This window comes from Pleurodeles waltl, chromosome 6, assembly GCF_031143425.1.
Source record: "Pleurodeles waltl isolate 20211129_DDA chromosome 6, aPleWal1.hap1.20221129, whole genome shotgun sequence".
Taxonomy (NCBI): domain Eukaryota; kingdom Metazoa; phylum Chordata; class Amphibia; order Caudata; family Salamandridae; genus Pleurodeles; species Pleurodeles waltl.
The window spans coordinates 1060138757-1060156313 of record NC_090445.1 but is presented as its reverse complement, the minus strand read 5'-3'; the positions used below and the strand labels follow the sequence as shown (position 1 = coordinate 1060156313).

The following is a 17557-nucleotide window of genomic DNA, read 5'->3' as shown; positions in this document are numbered from 1 at the left end:
TAGTTCAGACTGACCACAGACCTCTCAGATGGCTGATGCAAATGAAAGGTGAAAATCCAAAACTGTTGAGGTGGTCCATCTCCCTACAGGGAATGGACTTTATAGTGGAACACAGACCTGGGACTGCCCATGCCAATGCAGATGGCCTTTCCAGGTTCTTCCACTTAGAAAATGAAGACTCTCTTGGGAAAGGTTAGTCTCATCCTCTTTCGTTGGGAGGGGGGGGGGGGGGGGGGTTGTGTAAGGAAATGCCTCCTTGGCATGGTTACCCCCAGACTTTTTGCCTTTGCTGATGCTATGTTTTGATTTGAAAGTGTGCTGAGGCCTGCTAACCAGGCCCCAGCAACAGTGTTCTTTCCCTAACCTGTACTTTTGTTTTACACAATTGGCACACCCTGGCATCCAGGTAAGTCCCTTGTAACTGGTACCCCTGGTACCAAGGGCCCTGATGCCAGGGAAGGTCTCTAAGGGCTGCAGCATATCTTATGCCACCCTGGGGACCCCTCACTCAGCACAGACACACTGCTTGCCAGACGACACCCAACTTGTACTCTCCCTCACCAAGGACCCCGCCAGCGCCAAGACCAACCTACAAGAGGGTATGAAGGACGTCGCAGATTGGATGAGGCTCAGCCGCCTAAAGCTGAACTCTGAAAAAACGGAAGTCCTCATCCTCGGCAACACCCCGTCCGCCTGGGACGACTCCTGGTGGCCCACGGCCCTCGGCACCGCACCGACCCCCGCAGACCACGCCCGCAACCTCGGCTTCATCTTGGACCCTCTTCTCACCATGACCAAGCAAGTCAACGCCGTGTCCTCCGCCTGCTTCCTCACTCTCCGCATGCTCCGCAAGATCTTCCGCTGGATCCCCGCCGACACCAGAAAAACCGTGACCCACGCCCTTGTCACGAGTCGCCTGGACTACGGCAACACCCTCTACGCCGGGACCACCGCCAAACTCCAAAACCGCCTGCAACGCATCCAAAACGCCTCGGCCCGCCTCATCCTCGACGTACCCCGCAACAGCCACATCTCCGCACACCTGAGACACCTGCATTGGCTCCCAGTCAGCAAAAGGATCACCTTCCGTCTTCTCACCCACGCACACAAAGCCCTCCACAACAAGGGACCGGAATACCTCAACAGACGCCTCAGCTTCTACGTCCCCACCCGCCCCCTCCGCTCCGCTGGCCTCGCACTTGCTGCCGTCCCTCGCACCCGCCGCTCCACGGCGGGTGGGAGATCTTTCTCCTTCCTGGCGGCCAAGACCTGGAACTCCCTCCCCACCAGCCTCAGGACCACCCAGGACCACTCCGCTTTCCGGAGACTCCTAAAGACTTGGCTGTTCGAGCAGCGATAACCCCCCCTTTCCCCCCTAGCGCCTTGAGACCCGCACGGGTGAGTAGCGCGCTTTATAAATGTTAATGATTTGATTTGATTTGAGGACAAAACGAGTAAGTCGACATGGCACTCCCCTCAGGTTGCCATGCCAACCTCACACTGCCTATGCAGTATAGATAAGTCACCCCTCTAGCAGGTCTTACAGCCCTAAGGCAGGGTGCACTATACCATAGGTGAGGGCACCAGTGCATGAGCACTGTGCCCCTACAGTGTCTAAGCAAAACCTTAGACACTGTAAGTGCAGGGTAGCCATAAGAGTATATGGTCTGGGAGTCTGTCAAACACGAACTCCACAGCACCATAATGGCTACACTGAAAACTGGGAAGTTTGGTATCAAACTTCTCAGCACAATAAATGCACACTGATGCCAGTGTACATTTTATTGTGAAATACACCCCAGAGGGCACCTTAGAGGTGCCCCCTGAAACCTTAACCAACTACCTGTGTAGGCTGACTGGTTTTAGCAGCCTGCCACACTCGAGACATGTTGCTGGCCACATGGGGAGAGTGCCTTTGTCACTCTGTGGCTAGTAACAAAGCCTGCACTGGGTGGAGATGCTATCACCTCCCCCTTGCAGGAGCTGTAACACCTGGCGGTGAGCCTCAAAGGCTCACCCCCTTTGTTCCAGTGCCACAGGGCATTCCAGCTAGTGGAGTTGCCCGCCCCCTCCGGCCACGGCCCCACTTTTGGCGGCAAGGCCAGAGGAGATAATGAGAAAAACAAGGAGGAGTCACTGGCCAGTCAGGACAGCCCCCAAGGCAACCTGAGCTGAAGTGACTCTGACTTTTAGGAATCCTCCATCTTGCAGATGGAGGATCCCCCCAATAGGGATAGGAATGTGACCCCCTCCCCTTGGGAGGAGGCGCAAAGAGGGTGTACCGACCCTCAGGGCTAGTAGCCATTGGCTACTAACCCCCCAGACCTAAACACGCCCTTAAATTTAGTATTTAAGGGCTTCCCTGAACCTAAGAATTTAGATTCCTGCAACTTACGAAGAAGAGGACTACTGAGCTGAAAAACCCTTGCAGAGAAGAAGAAGACACCAACTGCTTTGGCCCCAGCCCTACCGGCCTGTCTCCCTCCTTCAGAAGAAAACTGCTCCAGCGACGCTTTCCCTGGGACCATCGACCTCTGAATCCTCAGAGGACTGCCCTGCTTCCAAAAGACCAAGAAACTCCCGAGAACAGCGGCCCTGTTCAACAAAGGCTGCAACTTTGTTTCCAGAGGAGCAGATTTAAAGGCCCCTGCAATCCCCGCAAGAAGCGTGAGACTTGCAACACTGCACCCGGCGACCCCGACTCGACTGATGGAGAACCAACACCTCAGGGAGGACCCTCCGGCGACTCCGAGACTGTGAGTAACCAAAGTTGTCCCCCCTGAGCCCCCACAGCGACGCCTGCAGATGGAATCCCGAGGCTCCCCCTGACCGCGACTGCCTGACTAAAATCCCGACGGCTGGAAAAGTCCCTGCACCCGCAGCCCCCAGAACCTGAAGGATCAGAACTCCAGTGCAGGAGTGACCCCCAGGAGGCCCTCTCCCTTGCCCAGGTGGTGGCTACCCCGAGGAGCCCCCCCTTGCCTGCCTGCATCGCTGAAGAGACCCCTTGGTCTCCCATTGAAACCTATTGAAAACCCGACGCGTGTTTGCACACTGCACCCGGCCGCCCCAGTGCCGCTGAGGGTGTACTTTTTGTGCTGACTTGTGTCCCCCCGGTGCCCTACAAAACCCCCCTGGTCTGCCCTCCGAAGACACGGGTACCTACCTGCTGGCAGACTGGAACCGGGGCACCCCCTTCTCCATTGAAGCCTATGCGTTTTGGGCACCACTTTGAACTCTGCACCTGACCGGCCCTGAGCTGCTGGTGTGGTGACTTTGGGGTTGCTCTGAACCCCCAACGGTGGGCTACCTTGGATCCAACTTTGAACCCTGTAGGTGGTTTACTTACCTGCAAAACTAACAAATACTTACATCCCCCAGGAACTGTTGAAATTTGCACTGTCTAGTTTTAAACAGGGGCTATCTTCATTAGAACCCTTACTACACTTCACCAAAGCCCTTAATGATGTCCTTCTCGGGGCATGGGCCCAGAGCTTCCCAGGCACACCTGTGCACAGGACCAGGGCCGACCCTTCCTCTTCCCTCACCCTGTGTCTGAGAACCTGGTGGTCCAGGCCTCAACTTCCAGAATCAATCCTGGCACGTTTCCTACCACACCACCGGATAGGGGATCTAAGAGGCTGGATTTTCTCTTCAGTTAGTTTGACATTGCGGATTGTGAACACCACATGCTTGTTTGGCCATTATACCCATCATAAGAACAGCCAAAAGATTTTCAAAGGCTCTGGCCATCAAGACTTTAAATCAGATTTTAAAGACTTCTTGCACCGTCCAAAGAACAGAAACTTCAGAAGGACATGACATGTTTCTTACATGAGAAAAAATATCTATATTCTACCTGTATTCTACACTGGAATACAAACCACAGTCCGAGAAGGACAGTGATCTGGATAAATACCATTCAATGGGAGCAGTTCATCAGACACAGTAGAACAAAGCAGTGGAAAGGATCAAGAAGCTAAACGAAGAAGTTGACACAAAGGAAAGTCTCGAGGATGTGGCTAGAGCCTGTACACAGTTTTCAACCACCACCCTTTTTTCAGCCACCCCTTCCATCTCCACAACAGCAGTATATAATGGATGAATAAATCACTTCACCTGTGCCACCCTTTATGCCACCTTTTTACAACCGGGCACCTTTTTTTAGGGAGAGACTGGTAGAGAGAGGTCAAGCACAACGAAGAAGAAAGCAAAGGGACATCTAGGTCCAGAGGAAAGAGAATAAGCAGAGGATGCAAATCCGGAACATGAACAAGGAACCCACACCACTCCTGAGCACCAGCACGACTTGGGGAATCTATGCAATAAGGAGCTGTGCCTTGTACAAATGATTAAGTAAGGGACTAGGTTTTGTACCAACACCCACATTGGACAAGTTCATACTCTGTTGCAATCTGGTATCATTTTTTTAGACAGTTAAAATTGCAAGCCTTTTTTTGAAAGACAGAAACCAATATTAACAAGGCGAAACAGGCCTTTGTAAGAAATGTAAGACCTGATAGAGACTTGTAGACTTCGATTCTTAACCTTAGAGTATACCTCAAGCGTCAGACTGAATCTGGAAATCTTTGAGCAATCCCCTTGCGAGCTGGTAGGTAGCGTTGGTCGGCTCCGCATGGTGTCTTCCGTGCCGGAAGTGATGTGTGTGGTGCAAATATAGGCACACTGACCACAGTTCCTTCTTTTCTGCGCCATCAGCGTGGATCTGGATCGCGCTCCCCTCAGTCACTTTTTGACTAACTTTCAACACATTTGTCGAAAGACCAGTGTGCCTACTTTTTCTGACATGTTCCTGAAGAAACTTAACGGGTTCAATCCTTTGGAAGCTTGTCATCGACAGATGTCAGTGATGAATCTTCTCTTAGTGTGTCTGTGGTGCCTGGAAAGGGACCACAACTCTGGCTTGTGTGTGGAGTGCAAGGCTATGAACCCCAAGGCCTATCTGCGAGCGGGACATGAAGCTTTTGGCCATTTCCCATGTGGCTCCTTGCTGCTCCAGGTCCTGTTCGTGTGGAAGGTCTTGGGACCACTCCTGGAGTTGTACGCGTTGGTCCTCATCGCACAGCAGTACTTTTTCAGTAAGTCCCAAGAAGAAGTCCAAGAAGTCGAAGCGCTCTTCTACTTCTCTAGTCAATCCCATTCTTTGGACAATACTTTGAATTTTCTGGAGCTGGAGCAACCTCCCCCCAACTCCATGAGTTTTATGAGGCCATTAGCCTTTTTTTTTAATGTCCAAACCCCTCTGGAGCACTGTTGGGTTTGGGAGGATCTTTGGAATGGCGCTCCGTGGGCAGGTCCGCCCTCGCCACCATTCGACTTCTTAGGATCCGTTAGTGGATCCAGAGTGGCCATGACTGTGACTTTGCGACCTCCTGTGGGAACCGTACCAGTGGCGCCATTTCTGACGCCCATCGGCGGCACAGAACCTATTTTGAGTCCCAACTGAGATAGCTTGACTGGCGTCGCACAATATTGCGTCTTGTGCTGACCAGGCCCACGCAGCCTGTATTGGAGACAGAGCCCTTTTTCACAGAAGGGCTCACTCGGAAACACGAATGATGGGGATGTGAGTATCCCTATACATATAAAGAAGGTTAATGGCAACTGGTATGAGGACCTGGCTGATGCCAGTGGTCTAGATACTTCATCAGACACTAGCTTCCTCTCTCCTCCCACAGAGGCTGCAGAGGAATGGGCCTCTTTCACTGTGGTGGTCCAGAGGGTGGCTGAGGTCCTAGACCTACAGCTTCCCATGGTTCATGTCAAGACCAGTATCTTGACTGAGGAGCTTCAAGTAACCTGGTCACAGGGCCCTTGGTACCACTGGTACCATTTACAAGGGACTTACCTGTGTGCCAGGGGTGTGCCAATTGTGGAAACAATAACACATGTTTAGTGAAAGAACAGTGGTGCTGGGGTCTGGTTAGCAGGGTCCCAGCACTCTCTCAGTAAAGTCAGCATCAATATCAGGCAAAAAGGGTGGTGGGAGGGTGTGGTAGCTGCAACAAGGGCCATTTTCCTACAGACATAATTTTGGATTTAGGGGAACACATTCACTGTGAATAGGATACAGTGGAAAGAAAGTGACATTAACAGTCTCAATATCTTGTGTTTTGAGGGTGCTACCTAATAAAAATATGATTGGTTCTTATATGTGGGGTCTAAACGGAAACATAATTTATTGTGGATTATTTTGTGATGTGACAAGTGACTTCTGGACACCTGAATTGAAGGGGTGTTTTTGAAGAGCACTAAACTTTAAACCACAATATTGTATATACTATATATGACACCTGGCAATGTTTTGTCACGTAAATCACATTCACTGCGCCGTTATCCTACGAGCACCTTAATAGATTGACTCAGGATTTTATTTATGAGGAAATGTGGTTTGAATAAAAGAAATATTTAATGGACTAACTTTGTTTGTATACAAGGGTCGCAAATTCTTGCCGTGGAAGTTAAGGTCTACACTTCCCCCTTGGGGCCTCAAAGCTTTTTGTTATATTTACTTACCTGGGTCTGCCTCATTTTCTCTAAACATATTAAGTACATGGGCTGGGAGTTTATCATCGCGAACTACATTGAAGTCTGAGAAGTTTGGTATCAACCTTCTAAGCACAATAAACCCACACTGATGCCAGTGTTGGATTTATTGTAAAATGCACACAGAGGACATCTTAGAGATGCCCCCGCATTTTACCCAATCCTTTAGTGCAGGACTGACCAGTCTGTCACGAAGAGGCACGTTTCTGCCCCCATGGGGTGAGAGCCTATGTGCTCTCTGAGGCCAGACACAAAGCCTGCACTGCCTCAAAGGCTCAGGCCTCCTGTTACAGTGCCCCAGGGCAATCCAGCTAGTGGAGATGCCCGTCCCTAGACAAAGCCCTACTTTTGATGGCAAGTCCAGCGGGAAACTTAGGAAAAACAAGGAGGAGTGGCCACTCCAGCTAGGACCACCCCTAAGGTGTCCAGAGCTGAAGTGACCCCCTCCCTCCAGAATCCTCCATCTTGGTTTGGAGGAAAGGGACTAATAGGGTTAGGTCTGTGTTCTGCCTCCCCAAAGGGAGTGGACACCAGAAGGGTGTAGTCACCCTCAGGGATGCTAGCCAGTGGCTACTGCCCTCTGACCCCTGTAACGCCCCTAAATTCAGGATTTATGGGCCTCCCTGAACCCAGTTCACCAGACGTCTGGTGACCTCAAGGAGACAGCAAGAAGAAAGAAGGGCAGCTAAGCTGACCTCCAGCAGAGAAGACTGAAGACAACAACTGACTTGGCCCCAGCCCTACTGGCCTGTTTACAACTTCTGAATCCCTGCTACAACAAGGCGACATCCTGCATGATCAGCCACCTCTTAAAAGCCTCAAGAGGACTGCCTGCACCCCAGAGGACCAAGATCTCCTGTGGATAGCAGCCCTGTCTAGAAAGGACTCCAGAACCGCCCCGGATCCGCGAGTCCTGCCGACTCTGCACCTGGGGCCCACGGCCGAGGTTGCCCAGCTGACTAGAGCTGGTCCCCAGGCGATCCTGACCTAGTGCCTACCCTGGGTTGACCCCTCCTGTCCAACAAAACAACTCCTGCAGACTAAATCCAGAGGACCCCCCTGCCCGTGAAGGATCCAGACGAAGATACCGACGCCAAAAGCTACCCGCAGCCCCCTGGCCCTGGGGAACCTGACATCCAGTGCAGCAGGAGGCCCTCCTCCTTGTCCAGCCTGTGGTTTTTGTAAACCGACCCTCTGGGCCTAGCCTACTTGTCATTTTCTCCCCCCCCCCCCGGTCCCCCTATTGAAAAGTATTGGGAGCCTGATGCTGTGTTTGCACCCTGCACCCGCTGAGGGTATGTGTTTAGTGCTGACCTGTGCCCCCGGTACTCACAGAGAGCCACAGGTCTGCCCTGTGAAGACGTGGGTACTTACCTGCTGGCAGATACAATTCCAAGTGCCCCCAGTCTCCATAGTAGCCCATTTTAAATCTTGCATCATCTTTGACCTCTGCTCCCGGCTGGCCCCACGTTGCTGGTAGTGGATGTTTGTGGTTAACTTGAACCCCAACCTGTAGACATCCTAACCCCTGGAGACTGGAACTGCAAGTCTTGTACTTATCTCAAAACTGTATTAACTTTTCTTCCCCCTAAGAACGGTTTCTAAAAATTGCAGTGTTAACTTTTAAAAAAGATATTTGCTATTTTCTTGAAAACCATTTAATTTGTCAAATTGAAACAAAGTGGGATGGATACATATGTTTGATACTTACTTGCAAATGTAGTTATCTGCAAACTGAATTTTGTGGTTCTAGAAATAAAGTAACAAAATATATTTTTGCTATATAAACAACTGGCCTGGAGGTAGTCATTGAGTGTGGGCTTCATTTATTGCCTGTGCTTGTACAACAAATGCTTTGCACTACACTCTGATAAGCCTAACTTCTCAACCACAGGAGCACATAAGAAAGCATTAATATTATCTACTTTAGCCTCTGGGGAACCCTGGATTCTGTGCACACTATATCTCATTTTGATATAAAATTTACAGCCAGCTTCCTACATGCAGTTTTGTTTTTTGCTAATTCTCCTACTTCCTGGCTAGTGTATTTCACTGATCACAGGTTGGCTTTTGACATACAGACTCTAAATATTGTAAGCTGATTCTATTTTCTGAAAGAAAACTTACTTTATGGGCAGTTCGTACGACCTTGCAGGAAATGTAGCAGAAGAAAGGATTTTCACAAAAAAGCAGTCACACTAACCAAAAAAACTCAGAGTGACACTAACCCAGAGAATAACGTTCAGAACTCAAGTAAAGGAGCACAAAATAAAAAAAGGGAAGCTCTTTTGAAAAGCATTCTGAGGAGAATGAAGAGGGCAGGATGATCTGTGTCACAACATACAACACAGCCTTGAATCTCATAAAGAAGATCATCAACAGAAATTGTATTCTGAATTCAGGCAGTCTAAGACTAGAGAAGCCTCTTGTCTCACATGGAAGTACTAATTGGAGGAATCTCCTTGTGCATACAAAGCCTAGAAAACCAACATGTGAAGTAGTGACACCATCTTTGAGATGAAACCTAGGCTTTCCAGGATGGCTAGTCGATACCCATGTGGACATTGCAGTGTCCGCAGTCTAATAACACAGACCAAGACAATTGATCCAGGTCTACGAAAAATGCAGAAATTAATAAAACATACTAACTTTAATTCCAAGCAAGTCGGTCACCTAATCACTTGCCCATGTAATCACAGGTATGTAGGGATGATGATGAGGAAGATAAAAACTCAGGTTTGTGAATATCGCAGCAATCTGAGAAGTGGAATTGCACAACCAACACGTCTTATTTTTCAACAGAGGGATATACAGTTGAGGAACTCAGACGATGAGCAATAGTACAATTACATCAAGAGAACATGATAAACTCAGAAAGACTCCTGCTCGAGAAAGGGCAAAGATGGATATATCGTCGGTTAATCTATAAGACAGGACTGAATGATGAGATCCCGTGGATGTCACCACAAACATAGGACACTGAGTCACCCTTATACAGAACAACTGGTCAGTAGATATAGGTCAATCCGGGGTGAACCGCTACTGCAGCCATTATCAGTAAGAAAGACTGCTATAATATACTGATCATGAGTGGCCACTTCGAAATTTGACCCTCAACATGCAAAAGCTATATTGATTATGGCCCCAGGATTTTTGGAAATAACTAACTTTTACCATAATGGAAATACAGGAATATTATGTTGAGGATGGCAGGATGTCTAAAAGAATGTTCCCATCGAGATCAAGTATGAAGAGATAACTGAAACCCCGACCCGTATCCTTTGGGCGTTTTTTTTTAAACACAAAACTAAGTTAACTGGCAACAAAATAAGCTATTCGTGGCACCGCACGGACTGAAAGCAATGGCTAAGACATGGGGCACGGAGGTACCAAGAGGGTTCTTGACTGGGGGGGGCGAGAACTTTGATGAGGTAAGTGGAGCCTGAGTGGGGAACTTGAAAGGCCCGCTAACAAGGAGAACCCTTACATTGGACTCTTATGACAGTGATTCCTAATTTCTGTATTGACAGAGTTGGACTACAAGGTCCACCTGCCTCCTTACCCTCATGGAGCAATAGATAGAACACTTCTCTGTAAGGAGAAGGAATATGGCACAATACATATATGCATGCTAAGTGAAGTGCATGACACCCTTGTAAATTTAAGGATAATACTCTCATACCATATGGTAATCTAGTACATCCAGAATATCTGCACACTAAAACAGCCTGGATGAATGCTCACACTTCAAATTAGTTATGCACTTGTCCTGCTTGATGTGTAGTGATCACAGAAATCACATGGCGATACATAAGGAGATATACACAAAGACAGACTATGATGATTTGTTTGGCTAATTATCTTGGTCGCTCTCATACTAAAAGATTAATGCAAATAAATAGACCAAATAGATCGGTATGTTCAGCATGCTTGAATGGGTGAATGAGTGTTTCACAACATAATGCACACAAACAGTTTTTAAATATATGGATCGGATCCTTATGACGTAGTAACGAAAGACAGGTATTTGTGTAGTGACAGAAACATGTTAACCCAGGGATACTGAAGACAATCACTTTCCTACTGGGTATCTCTGGCCGTTTTTAACGTTATAAGTGTATTTTGATAATAAAATTAACTCTCAGGACACCCTAGACGATTTTAATTCTAGGATTCGTGTCTTGTATGGGCTTCAAGGCTCATTCTTGGTGTCGACCAAAGCCCGAGGGCTCTGGTATACCGTGGCAATGAGGGGGCGGTTTATGGAGAATCCGCTGCTGTGTATTGTGTTCTTGACCTGCACACCCAACTCCTTTCCCCCAATGGATTCACTGGAGGCGACATAGTGAGGGTTGGCGACAACGTACCACTTTCTGGCTGCGTCATCAGTGTCTATCTCACCCTTGCTGGTGGGCTTCTTTTGGGGAGAACTCCACTTCAGCTACCATCTCTGTCCTTTGTGCTCCGGTGACAGACACAGGTTGCAGACATTGTGAGTGTTGGAGTTAGGTTTATTTGGCCCCACACCAAGGGCATTTTAAAAAACGACTCTCCTTTTTTGCCTCCACTACCCGAAGACGAACATTCTCAACGAGATTCTGGAAGGTGATGATGCTGAACCTGGTTGCTTCCGATTGATTCCTACAAAGTTGCAGCTGTGTATATGTTTTTATTGTCGATTCTCAATATGTTATAGCCGTTAGGTGTCCTTAGGCCGCATGGGCATCAAGACTCTACATAGCTTCGATGCAGTCTGTCCGAGCCCAATGGTGGTAAAAAATAATCTAGCAATGGAGCTGTTGAACATGAACAGTGCCCTCAAGGAGAAGGAGGTATGACAACGACTATAAAAGACTTCCCCATGGGGAAAATAATGCAGAGTCCAGGCCCAACACTAGATAGCAGGAGTATCTGCAGCCAACACATGCTAGGAACATGTTATTTACCATAAGCCACGTGTTTTTGCTTGTTCTGCTTTATAGTCACATGCTTTTCATACTCCTCCCATTTAGAGCTGGGGATGTAGGTTTGCATGCTCTTTTTCTTCAAAGAAGTTTCACAAGATAACTCCTGGCTCCTCCCGCAGCCCGCAATACACAAGGACCAAGGCTTCACTTCAGATTCTTTTGACCTCAGCAGGTGAGTGACATCAGTAGAGTGTAGTGAACAAAGAGAATATATGTGCTGTGAATGGTGAGGGGATAGTAAGTGGGGAAACTTGTTGGATCATCTCCTGTTCCCGGGAAAGGGAGGGGGTGCATGTGTATCTACAACACTACAAGTTGATTACAGGATAACATTGTCTGATAGCTGCAGGTGATAGACAGGCTCTGCACAGATTATAAAGAAGTACCTCCCCTAAGTGATGGCTAGGCGAGCAGACAGTGCAGATGTTTGAAAATGAGTTCTCAAAACTGTTTGGCTAATTATAGCTTCTTGACGGACTTGAATGCAGACACAGTAGTGTTTGGTCAATGTGTGGTGCTGACCGGTTAGCAGCTTGAAATATGTCTGCAATAAAAAATATTCCGAAAGAAGGCCGTAGCATTTGTTTTCTTACGAGTGGAATGTGTTTGAGGCATTATGTGTAATCTATGATTAGCCTTAACAAAGCACATTTGTAGACACCTATCAGTCCCTTTGGCATTACCACCTCATAAACTCGATTGCCTGTATGAGGTTTTACAAAGTCAACAAAGAGTAACTTGATCTACGTGTAGGTTTAGTCTTGGCAGTGCTCTCTTGACATCAAGTGTGTGCAAAACTATTGTTGCCATTGTTCTGAGAGAAAGAGAAAATAGGTAACACAACTGACTGGTTTACAAATGCCCAGGGATCTAGCAAGTGGACAGGACAATTTAGTGCTTAAGTAAATATAAATGTAAAGGTCAGTATGGGAGATTACCACAATTCACTGAAGCTGCAAAGCATATGTGCTACTTCAGGTGTTATACGGAGCTCAGCCAGATGGCTGCAGCTGACAAGCTGTGATGTATTTCATGAAATTTAACACTGATCAGCAAGAGTGTTTCTAATTGTAATTTTATATTGCCTTATGTTCCTATACGCCGTTGACCGCACATCATATATATTAAGTTAAGGCATACACTATATAGCGAAATATTAGTTACACCGTGGTGGAATATTAACAGATGCAGAGAAGGAAAACAAGATGATACCTTTTGATTTTCAACCACTTTATGGATGTAAATGGTGGCCTGAGCATATTCGCGCATGTCCCTCTGTTGCTGACAAAGCAACCCTTCCCGGCACTCTGGACACAGCTCTGAAAAATTAAGTGAAAAAAGCACTAGTTTCAGAATGTTCTGAAGAGTTCCTAAATGTGGTTAAATTACAAGCCAACAACTAATGAACTACAATGTATTCACAGACATTTAAATGGTACACATCTGTTTTGCCCATGGTAGGATAGCACATAGCACAGATGTACAATATGATTTATCTGTAAATAACTGGGGTTAGCATGAGTAGACAGTACCAGACTGGGAGGACAGCAGTGTAGAGTTTGAGGAGGATAGGTAGAAAATCAAAATACATTCTACTAGAAGTCTAGCCTACAACAATTGTGTCTATATTGTTCTCCTAGCCACAGTCCTGAAGAGAGAAAGCCTCCTACAAGTGTTTGATAACAGACTACTGACTAGCAGCGCCCGATCTATGTCTTTTGAGTTATTTACTAACTCTTACCCTTAACACCATTCCCATGCCATCGTACAGGAACACATTATCAAACACAGAATGATAGGATGAAAATATCAATTAGTCATGTCCAAGAATCTGAAAAACAAGTTTTGCTGGACTGACTGCACAATTCAAAATCCACTTTGAGCTTGCACAAAATGTTTTGTTTACCTAATGCATGTAGACTGGCCAACCTAGTAGCCTACACATTTTAGAAAAATGGTCATACCAACAGAGAGTTAAAATATGTGGTCTGTTTTTCAAATGCTCTGGGAGGCTGGTGGATTAGAAGTGAATGAGGAGCAGTACTATGACCTGTTGTTGGCTGGTCATGGCAGTTATTAATTTGCAAAACGATGTTTCAGTTGTTACTGTCTGTCTTGCGGCTGTCAGTAATACTATCCTTGCAACAGAAGAACTTTTCTGTCTCTCATGATGTCTTCTGGACTGGCTGTCTTTCTTGTGTTGAGTATGTAGTGCCAACATTTGGAGAAGGTGCAGTTTAATGTTTTTTCTTAATTTTTTCTAAGACATCATTGACCGGTTACCTAAATAGAGATAGGTCATGAAAAGCTATTTTAATTATTCGGAGTTGTACTTCTGGATGAAAGCTAAGTATTTTACAACATGAATGGCTTCAGAAGACTTGTTTAGCTGTTATTGTTATTGCCGATGTATCAGTTTGGTCTTTAGACTAGTATTTGTAATGGCCTTTTCTTCCTCTTGAAACATTCTTTGTGCTTTATTCAGATATTCTTCATGGAGATACTGAATAATGGATTACATTTTGTCTCTTGACATGCATTTATGCCTTTCAAGTGGTGGAACCTGGTTGGTCATACGCATATTGTGTGTCAAGACTCATTCTGCAATGACCAGAAACGTAATGTTCTATTTATCTGGAGATGGACCAACTGTCAACCTTGGATTTAACACTCCAATCAAAACAACAGACAGTTTTTGGGCACCCCAGCAGGACAAGCATGAGAACCCGAGGTGCAGGCTTCTACTTTATTTTTTTAATAAAATGATTTACTTACATGTTGGTTCAACATTGACAGCCTTCTGTATATCAAATCTCCTAGAATCTCGAACACACACATCAAGGAATTATGTAACACTATGCATCTGCATTACACAAAAAAAATAAAAAATAACCAACAGGTCTGGCCCAACTAAGTCCTCTCCCCACCCCTTCCCATCACTGTAGCTACCACGGACATAACAATGCACTACACTTGAGTTGTCTTCCTCACATTATCCAATCTGATTCCTCGAAATCCTTGAAACAGTTATGCCATTAGGTTGAGTTACCCAGACTGCCATCCCACAGCACTGTCACCCCACCATATCATGCACTGGGTCTGTGGGATCCTGGGCTTATATCCGTGGGCTCCAACAGAGTCTGCATCATTGCGCCACAGGATATCCTGTGCTTTCTCATCTCTCCTAGGTCTCCTCAGATATGCTTCTTCCACCCCTGCCCATTCCAACAGATCTTTCTCCCATGCTTCCCTTGTTGGGGGTCGTGGGCTCAACCAGTGTATTTGCTATGCGTTGTTTCACCACCATGAAACCTAATTATTATGCATATCATCTGCTTAGCTTCCTTTTTGGGTTTTCAGGAAGGGACCCTAGTAAGCACTTATTAACTCTCCGTGGGATGCCCCACCCTGTCACTCTCCTAAGTGTGACCAGAATCTCAAGCCAATAGGAGACCATCAGGGAACAGTGCCAAACCATATGTATGAACTATGCCACTGCGGCAAGACACCTAAGGCATCCCTGCTCTCTAGAGGAGAATATGGAGTGGATTTGGGGATTGGTAAGCCATGTGAACTATACTGTACTAAATCTGCTAGAATATTAGGCTCACCGCCACCCTACAGACCTCTGCGTGTGTCTTGGTCCAGTCCCTTGGGGAGATGGGTTAATCACTTAGTTGTTACCATGAATCCTCTATAAGCAGCGGCTTTAGCTATCCGAATGCAGCACCTGGCATAAATTAGTAATAAGCTTAAAATCCCCTGCCATCGACAGCAGTGTTACCAGTATGTGTGTGGGTTCAGGTGCCTCACGAAATGTTGGCCACAGTTGATGTGCCGTGGCAGCCACCTTTGCATACTGAAGGAACTTTTCAAGGCCTAGATTGAACGTTTCCATTGCATCCTGTAGGGTAATGAATCTACTCTTCGGATATAGTTCAGACAATAACATGCACCTCACCATCTTGCCACTTGTCAACCGACATAAGTTGTAGGATCTGCGCAAAAAGGTGAAATTAACCACAGATCTAAGTCAGGGGCATAAGGCGCCCTCTTCATTACCAGCCGTACCATCAGTTCCCAAATCCTGGTAATCATACTAATCAAATGCGTAAACTCCTGGGATACTGCGGCGCCCTGCATCAACAGTGCTCCCAGAAGGTGGCCATCATGGCATCCTGCAATTAGTAGGGCTCTCTCCCAATTAAGTTCTCCATCCAACCAATGCACTGCATGCTGCAGTTGGGCTGCCAGGTAATATAATTTTAAGTCTGGGACCTCCATGCCTCCTTTGACGCATCCTCATCTGTTGTCAACTTTACAACACCATTTGTCCTGTCACAAGAGCTCCAACAATAGCTTGTCCAACTGCTGAAACACTTCTTGGGGTAGTTCGTAGAAGGCGCCCTGCATGACATATAAACAACATAGCAATACCACCATTTTTATAAGTGCTATTTTTCCCATCATTGATGGGTGCAGTGTATTTCAGAACCTGAAGGAAGGTTGCAGGCTAGCAAGTACAAGAGCCATATTATATTCGTCAAACTGTTTCTCGTCATGTCTGTTAGGAATACCTAAGTACTTTACTTTACCAACCATCCAGGGTAAACTAGACTCAGGCAGACGCTCCGGGGTCAGAGCCACAAGCAGACCCAACGAAAACAGGACAGATTTTGGTTGCATTTATCCGGAGTCCCGAAAACTCCCAGAATTCACTCATTACATTTAGTAATATCGGGACCGATTTATCAGACTGTCTCAAGTAAAGCATGGCATCGTCTGTATATACTGAGACTGTGCACTTGATATTGCCTACCGGTAATCCCCCACCTTGTAACCCTCCTGACACCAGCGCCTTCTAGCCTTACCCATATTATATTTCTCCAGTTGATCCCACAGATCATACACTTTATGTCGCTGCCTGTCCCAGTCCTTCAAAGCAGACAGGTTAGTGAAGAGTAAATAACTTACCCTATCCAGCTCATCTTCCTGATGGGTTAAGTCACTCTCCAGAGTGCATCTTACACAGACTGTGGTCATCAGGCACACTCCCCAGATAACCACTTGATTGGAATCCCATACTATTGCTCTGCTGTTTCCCACTTTTCCTCTAAGTAGTGTGCTTGTGCAGTCAATACCGTGTCCCTAAATACCGGGTCAGCCACAGCATCAGCATTAAGTCTCCACTTTTGGCAGCTGTCTTTGCAAGGAATATGTAGTCAGGAGTAGGAAGTTATCTGGAATGAATTGGGCCAGATATTGTACATCCTCTACCCTATGCGCAGCTGCAGCTTGAATAAAGAAGTAATCCAAGCGGCTGTAAATGGCTGTTGCTGGGGTATAACAAGGGTAAATGCATACATTAGGATGACGCTGGCACCATATATCATTTAGCTCATGGGTGTGCTGCACCTGCACTAGTGCTGTGGTCGTGCGGGGCTTAACAACTATACGAGGGGTGGGGAGAGCTAGCTAAGCAGCAGTCTAGTGAGCAGTTTAGTTCACCTGCCAGGATGACCTCCACACCCACAGAAATCTAAGTAGTCCTCGGGTGCATACACATTGATGAAACAAAGATCATGTGCATCAAGAGAGACTTGTGTTGGTCTAAAAGAGATCCCCGGGACAATCCATAACAAAGTCCCCTGGCATAACCCAAGTAGAATGTGGCAAAGAGTTGGCCCTGCCATCACTTCTTTAAGTATCTAATGCAATCTCCTCACAGGTGGATCGCCTGCAAAAATTATTTCGCTATTCCATACCTCCGGAGGTACGCACGCACCCAGCTATGCTTCCTGGGGGTATTCAGAGCCCTCACATTCCAAGTTACTAACTTTTACCTCGTTCCAAAACCGTCCATTGGCATGTGTTAAGAATCAGTCGTTTCCCACTCTCCTGTAGTGAAGTTCTGTGGAATAAAAAATTATGACCTTCATCCAGGGAAGCCCCCGTTATCTTTGCGTTATGTGTGTGCATAAGTATTAAAGAGAAAAGAACTAAAACAATAGTAAACATAAAAA

At 46.6% G+C, this 17557-nt stretch overlaps 1 protein-coding gene across 2 annotated transcripts in view; it reads right to left on the bottom strand.

The window, feature by feature from the left end:
• USP48 (ubiquitin specific peptidase 48) overlaps positions 1–17557 on the bottom strand; it is a 774242-nt gene that overhangs the window by 198280 nt on the left and 558405 nt on the right. For both annotated transcript variants that reach the window (XM_069240019.1, XM_069240020.1), the window contains exon 21: positions 12747–12853. In XM_069240019.1, the coding sequence (XP_069096120.1) occupies positions 12747–12853 (107 nt within the window). The remainder of the gene's footprint in view (positions 1–12746; positions 12854–17557) is intronic.